This window comes from Pleurodeles waltl, chromosome 3_1 (assembly GCF_031143425.1).
Source record: "Pleurodeles waltl isolate 20211129_DDA chromosome 3_1, aPleWal1.hap1.20221129, whole genome shotgun sequence".
Taxonomy (NCBI): domain Eukaryota; kingdom Metazoa; phylum Chordata; class Amphibia; order Caudata; family Salamandridae; genus Pleurodeles; species Pleurodeles waltl.
The window spans coordinates 158,483,635-158,503,409 of NC_090440.1; the positions used below are offsets into that span (position 1 = coordinate 158,483,635).

The 19,775-nt window shown below is 44.1% G+C and overlaps 1 protein-coding gene across 1 annotated transcript in view; it reads left to right on the forward strand.

Moving 5' to 3' along the window:
• The window catches only part of ETFA (electron transfer flavoprotein subunit alpha), a 179,919-nt gene that overhangs the window by 67,133 nt on the left and 93,011 nt on the right, over positions 1-19,775 (forward strand). Inside the window, exons 4-7 of the mRNA XM_069222028.1 lie at positions 4,594-4,676; positions 6,807-6,906; positions 16,537-16,647; positions 18,896-18,997. Of these exons, the coding sequence (XP_069078129.1) occupies positions 4,594-4,676; positions 6,807-6,906; positions 16,537-16,647; positions 18,896-18,997 (396 nt within the window). The remainder of the gene's footprint in view (positions 1-4,593; positions 4,677-6,806; positions 6,907-16,536; positions 16,648-18,895; positions 18,998-19,775) is intronic.

Sequence of the window (19,775 nt, forward strand, 5' to 3'; positions counted from 1 at the left end):
CACTCATGATTCCAGGGTGCAAATCTGAACTTGTACTAGCGATTACTGAGTAATGGAGTAAATCTAGACCCGTAGTTAGGATGGACCAATGGTGGTGGAAATCTGAGCATGCATTAATGAGTATTCTGATGGAGCAAGCCTCAATATGTATAATGGTGCTAATTTTGTATATAGAGTGGAGTAAGGAAAGGCCTCCTTGGCATGGTTACCCCCTGACTTTTTGCCTTTGCTCATGCGAAGTTTTGATTTGAAAGTGTGCTGAGGCCTGCTAACCAGGCCCCAGCACCAGTGTTCTTTCCCTAACCTGTACTTTTGTTTCCACAATTGGCACACCCTGGCATCCAGGTAAGTCCCTTGTAACTGGTACCCCTGGTACCAAGGGCCCTGATGCCAGGGAAGGTCTCTAAGGGCTGCAGCATGTCTTATGCCACCCTGGGGACCCCTCACTCAGCACAGACACACTGCTTGCCAGCTTGTGTGTGCTAGTGGGGAGAAAAATGACTAAGTCGACATGGCACTCCCCTCAGGGTGCCATGCCAACCTCACACTGCCTATGAAGTATAGATAAGTCACCCCTCTAGCAGGCCTTACAGCCCTAAGGCAGGGTGCACTATACCATAGGTGAGGGCATAAGTGCACGAGCACTGTGCCCCTACACTGTCTAAGCAAAACATTAGACATTGTAAGTGCAGGGTAGCCATAAGAGTATATGGTCTGGGAGTCTGTCATGCACGAACTCCACAGCACCATAATGGCTACACTGAAAACTGTGAAGTTTGGTATCAAACTTCTCAGCACAATCAATGCACACTGATGCCAGTGTACATTTTATTGTAACATACACCCCAGAGGGCACCTTAGAGGTGCCCCCTGAAACCTTAACCGACTACCCGTGTAGGCTGACTGGTTTTAGCAGCCTGCCACACACCAGACATGTTGCTGGCTACATGGGGAGAGTGCCTTTGTCACTCTGTGGCTAGTAACAAAGCCTGTACTGGGTGGAGATGCTTATCACCTCCCCCTGCAGGAACTGTAACACCTGGCGGTGAGCCTCAAAGGCTCACCCCCTTTGTTACAGCACCCCAGGGCACTCCAGCTAGTGGAGTTCTCCGGCCACGGTCCCACTTTTGGCCGCAAGGCCGGAGGAGATAATGAGAAAAACAAGGAGGAGTCACTGGCCAGTCAGGACAGCCCCTAAGGTGTCCTGAGCTGAGGTGACTAACTTTTAGAAATCCTCCATCTTGCAGATGGAGGATTCCCCCAATAGGATTAGGGATGTGCCCCCCTCCCCTCAGGGAGGAGGCACAAAGAGGGTGTAGCCACCCTCCGGGCTAGTAGCCATTGGCTACTAACCCCCCAGACCTAAACACACCCCTAAATTCAGTATTTAGGGGCTCCCCAGAACCTAGGAACTCAGATTCCTGCAACCTAAGAAGAAGAGGACTGCTGAGCTGAAAAACCTGCAGAGAAGACGGAGACACCAACTGCTTTGGCCCCAGCTCTACCGGCCTGTCTCCCCACTTCTAAAGACACTGCTCCAGCGACGCGTTCCCAGGGTCCAGCAACCTCTGAAGCCTCAGAGGACTACCCTGCATCTATAAGGACCAAGAACTCCTGAGGACAGCGGCTCTGTTCCCCAAAGACTGCCACTTTGCAACAAAGAAGCAACTTTGAAACAACACACGTTTCCCGCCTGAAGCGTGAGACTTTGCACTCTGCACCCGACGCCCCCGGCTCGACTTGTGGAGAATAAACACCACAGGGAGGACTCTCCGGCGACTACGAGACCGTGAGTAGCCAGAGTTGACCCCTCTGAGCCCCCACAGCGACGCCTGCAGAGGGAAACCCGAGGCTCCCCCTGACCGCGACTGCCTGCTTCAAAGGCCCGACGCCTGGTAAAGACTCTGTACCTGCAGCCCCCAGGACCTGAAGGATTCGACCTCCAGTGCAGGAGCGACCCCCAGGTGGCCCTCTCCCTTGCCCAGGTGGTGGCTACCCCGAGGAGCCCCCCCTTGCCTGCCTGCATCGCTGAAGAGACCCCTTGGTCTCCCATTGATTCCTATTGAGAACCCAACGCTTGTTTGCACACTGCACCCGGCCGGCCCGTGCCGCTGAGGGTGTACTTTCTGTGCTGACTTGTTTCCCCCCCCCCCCCCCCCGGTGCCCTACAAAAACCCCCTGGTCTGCCCTCCAAAGACGCGGGTACTTACCTGCTGGCAGACTGGAACCGGGGCACCCCCTTCTCCATTGAAGCCTATGCGTTTTGGGCACCACTTTGACCTCTGCACCTGACCGGCCCTGAGCTGCTGGTGTGGTAACTTTGGGGTTGCTCTGAACCCCCAACGGTGGGCTACCTTGGACCCATGTTTGAACCCCTTAGGTGGTTTACTTACCTGCAAAAACTAACAAACACTTACCTCCCCCAGATACTGTTGAAAATTGCACTGTCTAGTTTTAAAATAGCTATATGTCATTTATGTGAAAACTGTATATGCTATTTTGCTAATTCAAAGTTCCTAAAGTTCCTAAGTGAAGTACCTTTCATTTAAAGCATTACTTGTAAATCTTGAACCTGTGGTTCTTAAAATAAACTAATAAAAGATATTTTTCTATACAAAAACCTATTGGCCTGGAATTGTCTCTGAGTGTGTGTTCCTCATTTATTGCCTGTGTGTGTACAACAAATGCTTAACACTATCCTCTGATAAGCCTACTGCTCGACCACACTACCACAAAATAGAGCATTAGAATTATCTCTTTTTACCACTATCTTACCTCTAAGGGGAACCCTTGGACTCTGTGCATACTATTCCTTACTTTGAAATAGTGCATACAGAGCCACCTTCCTACAAGTGGGCTTTGTTGGCATGGTGGCTTCCAGTGCTACATAATTTGTGCATTGACGTAATGGCGTTCATTCTTTGCATATAATATAGGCATTCTTGCCATAACCCTGCCAAGGCCCGGTATAATCCTGGGTGTTTTTATGACACTTTTACTAATGTCTGAAGCCTTAGCCTGTAAAATCGGCTTAGCCTGTCTGCATCCATCCATGAGCTTACCAATCCATCCCGCCATCCTCCAGTGCACTTACTTGTTCATTCGTTCTTCCATCTATGAACTCACTCTGCCTATACTTGTCTGTGCACTGAGTAATACATTAATTCTTGCACTCATGTATCTGACTGGTGACTCACTCCTAACTCATTACCACATTCCCCCATCCACACAACCACACACAAACCCATCAAATCTATAAAGTATTATTTTTATGTATACAATAGTAAGGCTTATTGGCTTTGCCAGTGCGTTTTCACTTACCTTAGGTGCTGTCTGTTGAAATGAAAAGCCATAAGCGCCATAGCATGTGGTCTCTGTAAGAGAGAACAAGCAGTTTGCGTTTGGTTGTTCATGGATGTGTTTGTTTTATTGCTGCTGTAGCCAGCTGAGACGAATGTTTTGAGATGGTAAAGTTACCCTTCTTGAAGTTTTCTTAGAATATTCTCCATCGTTAAAGACCTCTGCAGTGTTAGATGTCAGGCTTGTGGCTGCCGTGGAGATCTGTAGAGCTCCCAGCTGGGTCTCGCCTCAAACCCTGCTCTGTTGGTATTGACTTCAGTGTACGGGCCAGAGGGACTACACTGTGTGCACAAACTCCGTGCCCACTTCTGACGTGTGTACACCCCCCTTTGCCCCTCTCTTCAGTAGGTATGGATTTGGGGAGAATGAGTGTCTCTGAAGTAGGTATCCTGTGTGAATGACACTATTCTAATGAGTGAGAAGCTGGTCACCGAGGGGGGAGCTACAGTTCAGCATTCAACGTGCCCTTCCAGGACAGTGTCAAATGTAAACAGGGCTGTTGACGTTCCTAAGTCTTTCGCTTGAGATGCCATCTGCAGAATATTAGTAGTTTCTTTGTGGTTCTAAATAATCTCTATACCTCTAAGTGGTGAGTTTCACGTCTGTGCGGCGTGTCCCATCTGAGCTAAGTCGTCCTCCTCCAGTGAGTGTGACACTTCAATTAGGAGCTGCATTTACTCTACCCCAGGGCGCGAGTAAAGTATCTAACATATGCACTATTTATATGCACTATTTGCCTGCAGTGGTATCGGTTTCTAGCTCCACTTGAATTGTTTTTTGCTGGTCTAAAGCTTACGAATTTTGCCCGAACACACACGTTTGATTAAGCTAAAATACACTAGTGATGATGAATTCGGGATATTTGACCAAAATGGGGGTTCGCCTTGATTTGGTGCATCTAAATTATCCAGTTTATGCCTCCTTCTTACCCTCCAAATGCCTTGGTTTGCAAGACCTGCCACCAGATGGCACTAGAGGCATGAGGTGGGTTCCATGGATAACACCCATATCGACCAGGATCGGCGCAGGGTAAGTCGCTTGCTTTTATCACCATACTTGGAGACTAAACTAATGTGTATAAAAAAAAAAAAAACAGTTCTCGTTTTTCCTCAAGTTGACACTAAAGAATTCGTTGACTGATGTTTTTAAGCTGTAACAATTGTTAGTAAGCGGCGCAATAGTCGTGTTCCTATGAAACGGCCTCGAAGTCTGACATCTCTTCTCTACCCCCAGAGGAGCTGACTCCATTGATTCTGGCGACTCAGAAGCAGTTCAGTTTCACTCACATCTGTGCCGGAGCATCTGCCTTTGGGAAGGTGAGCGGGGAGCGAAACGCAAACACATCTGTTACCGTGGGGTTGGGAGCCTGCTGCTGGGTGTGATCGCCAGCCAGAGATGTGTAATGCTCTGGGTTTGTTATGATCTGTAGCAGCTTCTGGTGGACCTGGGCCCGCTACTGCACAGAACAAATGCGGATTGGCCACAACCAGCTGCCAAAACTGACTGTGTTCGCAAAGTCTGCAGAGTCCGTACTCTGCCTCGGTACCAACGTGTGCACGAATGCTGGGGGGAGGGGGGCATTACTGCACACAGGTCACGGTGCACACATCTGATATGTGGTTAATTGATGAACACAGCTGTCACGGGACACGCCTCCCCCCAAAGTAGTCCCTAAATGTGGGCAGAACATCCTCGGCGTCCACTGACGCATGGCACCAGCAGCTTTCTTTGTGTTAAGGCGCGAGTAATGATTATCCGCCATGTAGCAGTCAGTCTGTGGAAAAGGACTCTGTATCCGGTACCCAGGTTGTAGATTAGGGTTTGATTACAGTACGAAGCCCTACACTGCAGGTCACACAAGACAATGACCTGTTTCCAGGGCTAGCAGAGCCTAGTAGTTCCTCAGCGCACTTACCTGTTTTTAACAAGTTCAGCTTGTTCGTCGGGTCTTATTTGTATAGCACCTTACCACCACAAGGCCGCCTCAAAGCACAAACTATGAGGGGTCGTTACTTTCCATTCAGAGAACAAGAGGCCAGAGCAGGGGGGCGAGGAGGTGGCATTGCTGGTGTAGCCCTCTGTTCTAGATGCGAAGCTGCAGTAGAAAATCAAGAACGTGTTTCTATTGGCTATTCCCCGTAACCTAGAGTGATGTGAAACAGTGCGCCTTCAAGGCGGAGCCCCCTGTCAACACCCACCCTCGCACACGCCAGCAGCCCCTGGAATGTGAAACCCAAAGTAACTGCAGCACGGCTTTAAAAGGACGCCATAATATCACTTTTCAGGCGTGTTAAGACCATGTAAATATTACGTTTTTATGCTTTCTTTTTACTGTTAGTAGGACAATTAAATGTGTTGTGTGCTACAGTGCTTTTGACTAGTACTTTCAGTGAGAGTAGCCATTCTCCAAAATCAGTGACTGACTTCGGTTCAGGTTCCGAGTGATCAGAGCAGAGGCCCCATCACTTGTTACCTGAGCTTGTATTGCTTAGCAGTATCTCCTAGAAAGAGCAGTTAGATTTACCCCGATCAGTTGAGATCAAACAGTTGCCCACTGGATGGTGGCACTGGTATGTGTATTAATGATCCTCCAGCCGCAATAGTTTCTTACGATGTTTATTGCTAATTACAGGAAAATACAGTCCCAACATCTCTGACCATCCTTCTCTGCCCGCATCTCATCCAAACAACCGTCCACATTCGTAAATACACACATTCTTTCATTCCTAAGCGCGAGGCCGCTCTCGCTATAAGCGCGAGGACACTCTCACAATACAACAGTATGGTGCAGCATTTAGGATTGTGTCATTTCTCTTTGCTTCTTGCCCCAGTGAGGCAGAGCTGCTCTGTTTCCTCCTGAGGTACATGTTTCTGCTGTCGATGTTTTGAGGGTGTGCTTTATAGTCGTGCTACCTGCACTATGATTTGTTGCTTTAAGTTGCATTGATTTATGTTGCTGTAAAATAGATTTGTTTGGGCATGCAGATGTGTTTATTGCACAGCTACAGAATTTTGGGGATTTGCTATGTGTGCACACTTGTGGTTAAAGCAGAGCGATCTTGTAGATTAGCTTAATGTTAAAGTGGAGTTAGTGGAGTGCCCGCACCGTGAGGGTGAACGTGCCTGAGAGTTTTTTCCCCGCTATAATCTGTTTGCTACATTGTCAGTGTCTTGGAAGTGTGAGCACGATAATGGTATTCTGAGTTAGGCGAGTAACGATAGTTATTTGGTAATGTAAGATAGTTCCAGACATGGCCCATATTATTTTCTAGGCGCTAGAAAGTGATCTGATGTCAGAGTGGACAGAGGTAGTGATGGAGAGGCGCAGGCCTCTGATTTGGTCTTCTGCAGATAGCCGTGGATGGTCCAGTGAAAGCCTGCCTGGTGCACCCATGCAAGCTTTGAAAGCATCATCTCTTTGTTCAGTCTCTGTGTTTCTATTTCAGAGTCTTCTGCCAAGAGTAGCTGCCAAGCTCGATGTAGCCCCCGTGTCTGATGTCATTGCAATCAAGTCTCCGGATACGTTCGTGCGAACCATCTATGCAGGTGAGGATGTCACAAGTCAAACACTCATTTTGGGATGTAAGACGAGAAAGGTGATTAAAAAGGCAGAACACACTTGCATAAACAGAAGCAAACATTTTGTGGGACTTAGATTAAGTATTTCTCTTTTGAATATCCTCGAGCTTTTGCTTTTCTTCTCCGAGGAAAGCCCTCAGTCCAAATTACAAATTCTTCTGGAATGAGAGATGATGTGGCTTATGCGTGGGGATTGATTTTTTTTTTTTTAAGGTGACGGCCTTGAAGGGTCCTCAAAACCCTTCATGTTTTCATTCCCCTCTACCATGAGATCTGTAAGATGTGGATAGGGGCGATGAGGGAGTGCGAATGAGTGTCCTGCAGTGAGTAGCGAGAGCAGGACGGGACGGGCAAATGCAGGGTGAGCGGGAGAGGAGGATGGACAATGCACACAGGTAGGAAGACTTATTTATTTTGCATTCTTATAAAGCACACTCACTGATGGTGGCCTCATGCTATACATAAAACCATTTATTGCATTGAGATCATGGCTCATGTTTATAACATGTAACACGGGTCGGCGATCAAACATTGAAACCAGCACTGCCACATAACTTGTTAGAACAGTTAAGGTTATTAAAAGCATGGGTTCTGTTTGAGTACGGGTGATAGAACGGTGTGAGGTGGGGATGCGAGAAAGAACAAACCTGTTGCTAAAATGAAGTTGAACTTTGTGTAAACGCCCGTGGAAGGAGATCAGGTCAGCGTAGGCGTACTTCATTTAGGTACAGTTTGAAGTGCTGTTTTTTCAGTTCCACTGGAAAATCATAAGAGTCTTGGCACATCTGATAATGTCAGACAGTTCCATAGTGATTGAGCTGCCCATAAGAAGGCTTAGCTTTCAGTTTTGTGAGCATTGATGTGTTTTGGTCTCAAGTCTAAAATTGTAGAAGCGTCTTAACTTCATGCTGACACCAAATACCTTGAGCCCAGATCAAAGGTAGACAGGTGTATTGGTTAATATGTGATCAGAGAGCATCTAAGCCTTAATTAACTGTCGAATGATACCCAATGAAAGCCGCTCAGCAACAGGGAACTATGACTGCATTTTTCATGTCTCCTGATAGATGTTAGTGAGGAAATGGTACAAACTGCCCAAATAGAGTTGTTGATTCTTATTTATGATATAGCTTCGAACACGTTGGAAGTCATTTACATAAAGAAATGACTTAAATTACTTAACATCACAAAACGTGGCTCTGGCTTTAGATTTTGTATGGTTTACAAGTGGAGACTTGAGTAGGTTTTATTTGAACCACGTAGCCAAAGTGTGGACCTCATTGGCTAGGCATGGAGCAGAGCCACCCCGTCAACTTTAGTCAACTTTAGTAGGTTGGAGGACCACCAGTCGTACATTTTGCAGGAGAATTTTGAGTGCATGTGCATTTCATTGAGAAGACCTTTATGCAGATCTGTGTATCTTTTGCATAGTAGTGAATACATATATGTGTCGTCCTCCTTTAGGGTTCTCAGCAGTTTCATATGCAGACTCAACAGAATGGGAGCTAGAACCAACGTTTGTGTGAGGGGAAGGCCACTGTGTCTTGGCTGCAGGGTAATGAAATCCTGCTGCCCACTAAGAGGTTACTTCAGATCTCAAGAATAAGAGTATGGTTTTGTTGCTTTGATACAGCGGTTCTTCGATTACTAGCTTTCACCGAAACATAAGTGCACAAAAACTTAGAAATGGGTCTCAATTCACTAATGTGTCTCAATTTAATGGCGTACCCCTGTTGACATTAGCAGAGTACTTTTCTCACCTTCAGGTAATATTGTAAACCCCATTTTTTTCTGCCAGTTCACATCCTAAACTAATGCCTTCCAATTTGTCATTTGCTGTTCTCAGTGCATCCCTATTGCTGTAGTTATATACTGCTTGCTCACCAGATGTATTAGCTTTGGATTCAATGCTTTCTTTTCCACCGTTGATTGTAATGTGAAGATGATACCTTGAGTTACAGAATCGCTGTGTGAGAATGATAAATAATAAAAAAATATTACGTTAGCACCTTTGCAGACATAAACCATATGGAAACCTAACCATTTTTAGTATTGTCACACTCAGGGTATCCAGGATATGGTTCTGGTTTGTGTGCCAGTAGTAATTTGTTCTTGTGAGAAATGCAACAAATGCACATAATGTGAAGTCAATAAATTGATACAGTTTCCTTTATGTTTAGTGTGCGCTAAGCTACTGCTGGTTATTAACCACCGTTGCGTTGAAATAGTGAACCATATCATTTGTCTTGATCAAGGGCATAGAGGTAAACACTTTAAACAATATCACTGAGAAATATTGAATCTCTAGCCCTTTCCTATGTAATAACTCAGGCACTGAACCTCTCAATTGCTTTAGAAAAGCATGTGACCTTCTTGTTACTTGTCCATGGGGAGCGTTCTGTCTTTAGCCAGCACAAGTATCCTTTCTGTCTAATAGGATCTGAAGGAAAATTACTTTGCTGGTTTAGGGCTCATGAATTGAAATCATTGGTCGTTTGGAGGCATCTGTGTAATAATACATATAGGAAATATTGTTAAAGTTGCAATTTGAGATTATAGTTTTGCAGAGAGAGAGTGAACACCAGTTTTGACTCGTATCACAGTATTTCATTAAAATTGAAGTTGCTGATTAGAAGTGGGTGTGTCTTCCACGTGGTTAGCAACAGTGGCTGTGACATGATTAAGCACCACAGCAGATACAATGACAATTTGTATACAGTTTAAGTTGAAAATGGACCAGAATGAGATTTTTTGATTTGTGATGTTTTAGTCCCGTTGATCGAGGTAGTTTAATCTCATCAGCTCTCTGGTATTTTCATAACGAGGCTGACACAAGATATTTCCTGGTTGGCCGTCACATGGCCACACTGAGGTCTTGTGAGAGTGCGGAGACCTATGTGTAACAGTGATTTCCTAAGTGCAATATGTATTTGGCTTGCATAAAACATTTATGAACCCACGCTTCTCTTGGACCTTGCATATTGTAGAGACATATGGCCCAGCCTTTCAAATAGAAGCCTATGGGGGTGTTTCATTCCCTTCTGAGTTTTTTATACAACCCCTTGCAGTTTTGTGGCAAGTACTTTTAGGTCGAGCCTACTAGACAGCGCATGTGCTGTCTTTTAGGAGGCATATTGTGGCTTACCAAGAACACAGAGTGGCTCAGAGACCTCATCGCTTACCATTGAATGCCTTTCCTTGTCCCTCTCATTTGCCTGCTTTTTATTCATGCCCCTGCTTGTAAGACTGGTGTGTGTCCCTCCCATGGAGGATGGCCTCTTTACCAATGCTTTAATTGACTGGTGTCTGTGCTTATATCGCTTGCTTTTCTAGCACTACTTTTTTCCTTTGTTTTGAGCACTCCATGCGAGTGCATGTGTTTTCATGCTGTCTCCCTCGTGTACGTCTTTCCCCTTACGTTGCTCTGTCACCCACCCGCCTCCTTGTGCATTTGACTCTGTGCTCCCACCCTCTGTGTTGCTTTTTTGACAATAGCAAGGACAGTTGGCTTTTCCAATAATTGTTTTTATCTTGCCTGTGGACGGTGAAATTAAAAGATGCAAGTGTGGAAAATATAAGCAGCTGAGATAGTCATTTGTGAACATTTATACTAAAGATGATATAATTTTGTTGGACGTTTGGGCACGTTTTCGTTAAACAGAATATCCACTGTAAATTTCCACTCTAGAAGAATATGCTTGCTTTCTCTGCAAAACATGTGCAATAGAGTTTCCTTCTTTGCATTTATGACAGACTTTGCTTGATGAAGCACCAGAGAGGTGCAGATTTACAAAAGCTTTGTGCTGGCAGAAAGCTGGCTTTCAGTAGGCACCGCATGTTTACCATAAGCTGCATTTTAATGTGAATAGTACACAGAGTAAACCCGCTTTCTTCACATCATGGACGGTGAACAGCGCCCCACGGTAATAGGGCAGAGTTGCATGCTCTTGAGGTTGCAGTCATATCAAGTAATTACTGATGGGAAAAGTGGTCTGCAGTCTTGGTGTTGCTGAACAGCAGGGACTTGAAATTCTATGACTTAATTGAGAATAATAAATATCATCTGGCAATAGTATGCATGTACAGTTCTCCTAAATATTAAAGGGCATGTTAATGATAGTGTTAAGAGGTCGATCAGACCTGCTACTCTTTGATGAACTAGAACCTTTGAGGAACCTCATGTCCATCTCAGTATTTGTAAGAACATTGAATTCTGGTCAACCATGATCTTACTCTCGAAATAAACGTTACAAATGTTATAAAATCTTTCAATTTCCATTTCCGAAAGACACATCGCATAATTCCTTTTCTGATCACAGCGATCGGGGCTACTCTTGTCAAGATTGCCGTTCTGTCCAAAGTTGATTACGGTCAGTTTACTGGGATGCAAGCCTCTCCAGGAGTTCAAAGTAATAATAAATGTAACTTGTTTTGATAAAGCACTTATTGGATTGAGTCAGCTACATCCAAGCATTTTACATAATAGGTTTTTGCTGTTATTTCATTTGATTTAATTGAGAGCAAAACGTATATACATCACTGTTTGCATTTAAAAAAGCGTGGTCATTTTTGTATCTCGTGGTGTAAATTGCCAATTTTTTGCTCAACTGTCCTAGTAAGTGTAGCCTCGTTGTGAAGATGGCGGAGCAAAGTGATAACTGCAGAGATGAATGTTTTCAGCTGTTGTACCTGAGACAATTGTATCTGTCTTCTAAGGTGGTCTTGAAGTCTTCCCATGAGAACATCTGGTACCTGCTCATTTGTACCTATTTGTAGTTTTGGCCCATCACGTGTTTGCCTTTCAATCGTTTACAGTGAGAAAAAGTGCATACATTTCACGCCGAAATGTATGGCTTGTAGCGTTGCCTGGTAGCAATGATCAGGGTACGAAGCTCTGGTCCCATTATTGCAAAGATTTGCCTTTGCTTATTGTGATGCCTGCTGGCTATTTTGTAATAAGCATATGCTAGACTTCTATGAGCTATCCTGAGTGTCGTTTTTTTGCTATAATAGTACGTGGTTTCCGTTCTGCGAAACATTTAAAGGCTTATGGCCTTGTCAGGATTCAAATTTAGGGGAGAGGGGCCACCTGGTTTTTAATTAAAGTACCATGCCTTCCTGCTTAGAAACTTTGCTGTCACAGTTCTTGCTTTTTGCTGTTACTTAACACTGTCTATTTACTCCCAGTTCGTCAGTTTGACCTTTTAGTTATTTTCTACTCTCGAGTAGGACCTTCAGTTCACCTTTATACATTATATGTATAACCAATCAATATAAGAGTAATTTTGGGTCCAATCATGATATTATACAAAACATAATGATGGCAAAGAAAACATACACTATATCTAAAAAGAAACAGGACCAGTGGCAAACGCTCAGCAGAAATTATATATTAATTGCAACACGTTGCTCACATCAAGATGCTAACAAAACAGCAAATAACTCAAAACATGGTTAAATCAATTTCATAACCAGGTACTTTCTTATTGTAGGCAAACTAATGTTTCAAAAAAGTAATTTGAAACCGTCACACAGAGGTGGAATAAACCGGGTTACTGTAAAAGTTGAAACTATCTAAGTGAGTGCCTCCGTTACATAAGGTGCAGGCTGTATGGTTTTGATTTTAGATGCTTTAGACCAACTATTGTTTATGAATAATACATTAAGCTAGACATGGAGAAACGGTGATTAACTCAGTTTCTACCACCTACTCTCATAATCTGCAGATACCTTTAGGGGAGTACACTCAGTTCCCATTTTGTGTGGAAGATGCTAGTGTTAAAATACTTAAACACAATTTCATAGATACTTATTTAATTTTGAAAGCAATGATTCACTGTGTGTAATTTTGAGCACCCTTAAGCGATTCTGTCAATAAATATTGGAGGGCTAAATTGCTCTTCTCATGTTTGAAGAAAACACTTTCTCCACCATCTGTTACTCTTCCGTGATTTGAGTTATCTAACGTTTTTATGCTACTCTGATTGTTGATTCATATCTCAATGTGGACTAATGTCATAAAAGAAGAAGCAATATGTCAAATTTAGACTTGGAGTCTAAGAAAATGCTCTTTTTAAAGATGGCAGCCCAGTATTCTACTCAAATTCGGACCCTTAAGTAACCAAGTTCAGTGACCCTTTCAAGTCACACAAGGCCCAGAGTAATAGTGGATCTAGGTGAGATGTGGGTATTGAAGGCCATATAACTTATTTTGTCTTTATCAGTTAACAATCCGTTCTCTTTCAAAACCCAGCAAATCTCACTAAACTTTGGTAAGCCCCATTGTGGTCTTTGGAAAAAAAAAAACAGCTTGTCATCAGCAAAGAGGAGATTGTTAAAAGGGACTCCTCCCAAGCACAATGGAGGTGCAAGCCTGAGAGAGAAGGTGTTTTTCCAAGTCACTAATAGTGGTTTTTAAATCACTAATACACAGGCAACAAATGCTGGAGGCAAGGACACGCAATTGAAGGACTCCCCACTTGAAGAGTTCCACTGACTATAATAAGTGGAGTGAATTTCTCCGAAGTCGCTTAATGCATCCACTATCTTATGTGGTGTTCCTCTGCCAGCTTGGCTGCCTTACGCTTTGGAATACGCTTTTTAATTGTACAAAGATGATGTAAAGGACATCTTAATGAGCAGTAGATCTAAACTGAGCACTTCAGGCTTCTTTAAATCTTGCTTGTGTATGTGTGAAATGATTATTTTTTCCTGGCCTAATTAAGTAACATATAGTTAAACTCTGATTCCAGGTTGGATAGCACAGTATCCCTGCATGAGCTACTGCTGAACCCAATAATAAGTGGCTGGGCATTCCTGCAATCTGAATTCCGAGGTATTGGAAATCTGGGCACGATTTTACAAGTTAGAAAATCTGACTGGTAAAATTCCCCATACAACTCACTTGTTAATCACAGGGGAGCATGTAATGCTCCCACTGCCTGGCTACATCCTCCACTTCCCTAGAAATACTCTTGCCAACCCTTTCCTTTGATTCAACACTCCTCTTAGCACACATTTACCATGTACTTGCATAGAAACCTGTAGGACTGTGAATTATTATGGGATTTTGCCCATAATAGAGCCCGCTAAATCCACATCTGCACAGTTACCATGGGGGGTAGCTGGTAATTGGTGGATGTAGAAATGTCAGTTACTTGTTGTGTAGGGGGGTGAAAAACTCTACTCAAGCAGCAGCCACAATTCTTGTCAGAGTGAAACACAAACCTCAAGTTAACGAGGGCTCAAAAGCAGTGAGTCTTAGCTTAGAGGCAATGTGTAAAGTATTTATGCAACACTTCAAACAGTAATAAAGGTAAAGACAATACAAAAAAGTTCCACACCAACTTAGTATAACAGAGTAAAACTGAATATATTTGAGACCAAAACAACAAAAACCCAATCAGTAAAACCTGAGATATGCAATTTTAAAGATTTAAGCGGGAATAGTGCCTAATAGCACAAAGCGCCAACCTTGGTCATCTGGTCACACCAGACCAGGACAAAGCCACATGTTCAGGGCAACTATGATGGAGTGCTGTCCGGAAACAGGGATCATGCTAGGACTGTGGAACAAAGTACCTTAATCTGGGCTGCAAGGTCCTGCATCAAGGATGCGTCGCGCTGTGGCGGTTCCAAGGAGTTGTGGGTCCTGTTTTGGGTATGCATATTGCTGTGGCTGTTCCGATGTGTGACTGCGAGACAATGCATTTGTTCTGCCCAAGGGACCACAGCTGGGCTGGTAAAGCACCTTTAGGTGCATTTACAACGGCCCAGCACTGGGGTGGCACCACCTGGGAGGAAAGGCTCACAGCAGGCAGAGTCCAGGTGCTGAGTTCAAGGAGGTTGGAGTCTTTTCTGTCCCTGAGCCTCTGATCAGGAGGCCAGCCAACCATATAACTCTTGAGTACAAGATGCAGGTGCAGTCCTTCTCACTCAGGCAGCAGAGTAGCAGTCCTTGCAGAACAGCATAGCAGTCCTTCTGAGTCTTCCACAGGTCCAGGGGTGTACTGAAGAGCTGGGTCAGAGGGTCCACTATTTATACCTGGTGTCAGCTTTGAATTGGAAGAAGGTTCTCGAGAGTTCCTGCCACAGCACTGACTTGATCGTCCTGCTTCCTTGGCCTGGCCCCAGCTTGTGTCGGGCAGAAATGACTAGTGTCAAAACCTTTGTGAGTGTGCTCAGGCAGTGGCTTTGTAAAAAGCAAATGTGGCAAGTGTGAACCTCATGAAGCCAGCGATTGTCCATCCTGCCAACACCTATTTCCCCCTTTGTCTCACTGTCTTGGAGCAATACACAAAGACCAACTGCAGCTACTCTTAGATATGTGACCCAGGATGCTATGTGCAAATGGTTAGGACAAGAAAATGCCAACTTTCTAAAAGTGGTATTTTCACCATTGTGACTTAAAATCTTAGTTAAATAATTGTATTATAAAACCATATTTAATGGTAGACACCAAACTCGAGCTTCCTACTTTCTCCCAATTGAAAGTTATCGCTATTTTAATGTAATGAGGTAACCCAGTGTTATCCTATGAGAGGGGTAGGCATCACAGTAATCACTGTGGTCAGGGTCAGCCCACAGAAATATATTAGAGCCATGTTTAGCTTGCTCACCATTGTTATGCTACATTCCTTTTGCATGGAGCCATGCCGACAGTAATTTGTCTGTTGCGTCTTCCGTCAATGTTACAAGTAGATGGGAAGGGAGCCTACCAGCAGAAAAAATGGATGCCTGTCGCAGCCAATTTGCTTCTGATTCAAGGCTGGTCCAACTCTGCTCTGCCTGATTCTTCAAACGGCTCTTGGGTTTTCACATCTGAAGAGTTGTAGTCTTGATCTTTCTGAGCACTTGGTCTAGTTTAGCATGTTCGGGAACAAGTCGCCCATGGAATCTTCTTTCACTGTGCAGTGGAGCTTCTCACCCTGGTTGGCCTACTCCAGCCTGCACGATAGATGAGAAGATAGATCGCCACTTTCCTTAACAGCTAATCTCTTTCCAGCAACGAGTGATAGTGTGCAGCACCCATATTCCTTATGTGAGAGCTGTTATATGTCTTTCCAATTCTCTACAGACCCCTACCATCCCATGCATGCCTTTAGAGCAGAGTGGCCATGATGTCCTGCAGGCCACAACTTTCAGGCACCAAATCCCAAAATTATCTGCAGTTTTTCAGGTCAGGCAGCTACATGCACTTCATTGTGGGGTATATTTTCTAAAATATTGAGACACTACTGCAGGATTTACTGGCGTCTCGTGGGCTTGTGTGTGAACTTCTTGGATTTACATTTTGTCCACCATTGCTTATTTCATCTTACCCATTACCTAGGCCGTCAGTGGTATTTTGCCAGCTTTGTATTTCTTGTCCCGGCTCTCACAGTGGCGAGACACACATTTTATGGCAACAGTGCTTGCATATAAATAAGTGAGGTCGACCTTTGAATATTCACGCACAGAACAGCTGGGAACCGTGATCCTGGAATTGTGTGCTCCGACTATCCTGGGGTGTGGTTACTTGATGCTTGACGTAGATTTAAACCTACAGCTCGGTGTTGTACGGATCTCTGATTAAAGCCCATGTATCTCATCCCCCAGGAAATGCAGTGTGCACAGTGAAGTGTGACGAGGCTGTGAAGGTGCTGTCTGTGCGAGGCACTAACTTTGGGGCGGCACCAGTGAGCGGCGGCAGTGCCTCTTCAGAAGAAGGTGAGTGCCTTCCCATGCTTTTTATATCCCCCCCGCGCTAAAGCCCGGTACTACTGAGGGGAGCTTTCGATTCCTTGTTGGTAATTAGAAGTTCCCTGCTGAGTAACGTGACTTCTGTAAAATACCCCGTTGATGTTTGTTGAGTTCAGCCACAGAGTCAGTCTTGGGCAGCCTGAGATACACGAGCTGTTCTGCACATCCACTCATCGCGCAGCCTCAGGGTTTCTTGAAAGTATTTAGGTATAAAGTGATGTAGCCAGTGTCTCACGGTCCCATGTGCAATGAAGTTCATTGCCCCAGAGTACTCTTTGAATTGCAAAATAGATCAATAATCCGGGTTCAGTGGGCTCGTCAGGTCTTTTGGCTTGTTTTGCTTATGGTTCACTCTTGCAAGTAAATCCCAAAACAGTTAAACGATTTATTCTATAATAATCCCATAGTACATTGTTTTTTCCGAACCAGATAACATTCGCTGGGTTAAGTTTCTTAATTAAAAATAGTTTTAAAATAGTGTCCTTTTGATATTCTAGTGTTGCCACTAGACTACATTTTGTGGCTACTGTTTAAGAAACTTTTCAGTTTTCTTTATAGTGATATTATTGTACATAGACATGCACAATTTGATGTTGAATACTTGTTTTTATTTTGGTAAAGTCCTCTTGGATTGGAGTAGTTCATACCAATTGAGGTTATGAATGCACACTAAACCGTCTATCCCTGCGAGAGGTTGGTACTTAACTTTCTATAGTGGGTACCCATTGCATTGACTGGCAGAAGTTGCAGACCTAGACTGGCACACTGATAATCGTTGTAAGGGAACTTCGGCCTGTGACAGTTTCTCATACCCGTCGACAGATGACTAGTCTGGCTGCAAAGTACCCTTTACAATTCTGTTTGTCACCTTTAAATGCCTGATCAGCCGACCCCACAATGTCTGGGTCATTCTTGGACCATGGTCCTTCCTTTTGCAGTAAATAAATCTAGCAGCTTTGTTTTGCTTTTACCAACTGTTCTGCATCAGATTTTTGGAGCTCGGGTATTATGATTATTATTATTTTTTCATTTATTTTTTACTGTTAAGGGTTTCTCGTTTTTGTATCCATTTGCCTTCTTTTTTATGGCATTGGGAGCGCTACCTGTTTAGATGATCGCTTTACAACATTTGTTTTGGGAACAAACTGCAGTCTTTGATTGCTTTGTTCTTTGAGTCGCATTCGTTCCCGCAGCATCCAGACAAAAGTGTAATTCAAATGACAGAGTAGACTCTATGTATTCTGGGGCCTGCTATGTTTATGCATTCATTGAGAACATGTATCACGTGCATCATAAAGCACCAGTGTGGTCTCTTGCCCCGGAAAGTAATGGTGTTTAGTGTGAGTTAGTAGCTAAGCAGCTCCAGAAGATAATGTGGTTACGATGTCCCTTAGGTTCAGGATACTGATGGAAATGTTTATTCAGAGACCGGTGACGAGGATGGAGAAGGGACATTGACTTTCTCGGGCCTGTATCATGGAGCCTGAAGAAGTCTGCCTGAGAGCGCAGTCGTACCTAGCACCAATATTAGGGAAACCTATCTGATGAGTGGGAGTGTCTGGCACAGAGTGTACGTTAAACCTTTGCAAAGAAGGGTTGAAATGGGACTACTACAGATGACTAAAGATTGGTCTGCACTGGGAAGCATGAGTGGAAGGAAGTGGAGGCGTAGTTCTGGGCAGTGTATAGGAGTGTGTAAATTTGGACACGAATGAAAATTCTGAATGTTGGGTTGAAAGTGGGTTTGGTAGTTCAGTTGCAAGCATTGCATTGGTAACATTCTTCAGAAGTCGAGCTCCAGCATGAGTCACTCTGTGAAGTCATTCTTTGTGACCTTCAACTGGTCTCATTGCAATTGCCATAGCGCGCACTTTTTGTTTTATTGTTCTTTTCATTCATAACTTCTGGCTTGTAATCCACAGAGGTGAAATGTTCTTAGCCGATTGTTAAGAGATGCATTTACTGCGCTACTTGGGGGTTCCCCAGTTGGAGTCCAGAGCACTGTATAATGCGCCATATGAAACAATGTCTGCCCATTTGAACCTACCCTTTTAATAAGGTAGGCCAGCCACTTGTACGTGGTTTGTTGTGCTGAGTGCCTGCTGGAAGAACCGATTCTTACCGTTCACTCGGTGCAAACGTATCATGCAACACTAATGTTTATGCCAATTTGATTATTTTTGAAAATGCTCATCATGGTCATTTTTCCATGCAGTGGCGGCGGGCTCACCAGTTGGTCTGTCTCAGTGGGTTGAACAGAATCTGACGAAAACTGATCGACCAGAGCTGACTAGTGCAAAAGTGGTGATATCTGGAGGTAAGCAGATGTGGCTGTTCACATGCTGTTTTAAAAAATATATATATTTTTATTGAATTTTCAGTTTGGATCTTCTTCCGACATTTAACATTTACAATATCAGGATATGGTAGATCTGTTATACAATTAACATACAGGTAAACAGTAAAACTTAACTTAGGTCTTGTTATTATACTCAGGAAGTGTTCAACTGCGGTATCTGGGTAATAAGACTAGCAGTGTGGCTTTAGTGGCCTTGTGTTCCCCAGCTTGGTGATGCTCTTTCCTAATGATATGTGATTATTTACGTTGGTGGGGGAGGCCCAAACTAGTGTCAGTTTGTGGCGCGTGGCTCCCCGGAGCTTAATGTTCCTGGTCTGGTTATTGACCCCTTGCTTGTTAGTCACTATGGGTTGCAACAGGTAGAGGTGGTGGGTGTGGGAGCGTTCTCTAATTTTATAGTTTTGTCCTTTCCAGTTTACTTGGGGTATTGAGATTGGTTAGGTATAAGTGTGACTATCTCAGGGACTACATCTAATCCATTTCATGGCGGTCTCTCATCGTTCTTGGCCTCTAGTCTGCTTATTAAAGTTTCCCAGACTTCACTTCCTGTGTGGTGTTGGCCCTCCCTTGCTAATTTTTGCAGTACCAGTGAGACTGCGCTAGCCCACCGCAGTGTCCTGCTGTGCCAGGTTTTCAGATCTGGAGCTATGGCCGCTTTCCAGTTCATAGCTATCAGTCTTTTGTACATCACATATGCTAGGTCTGTGAACTTATGTAGGTGCTTATTTCTTTTCTC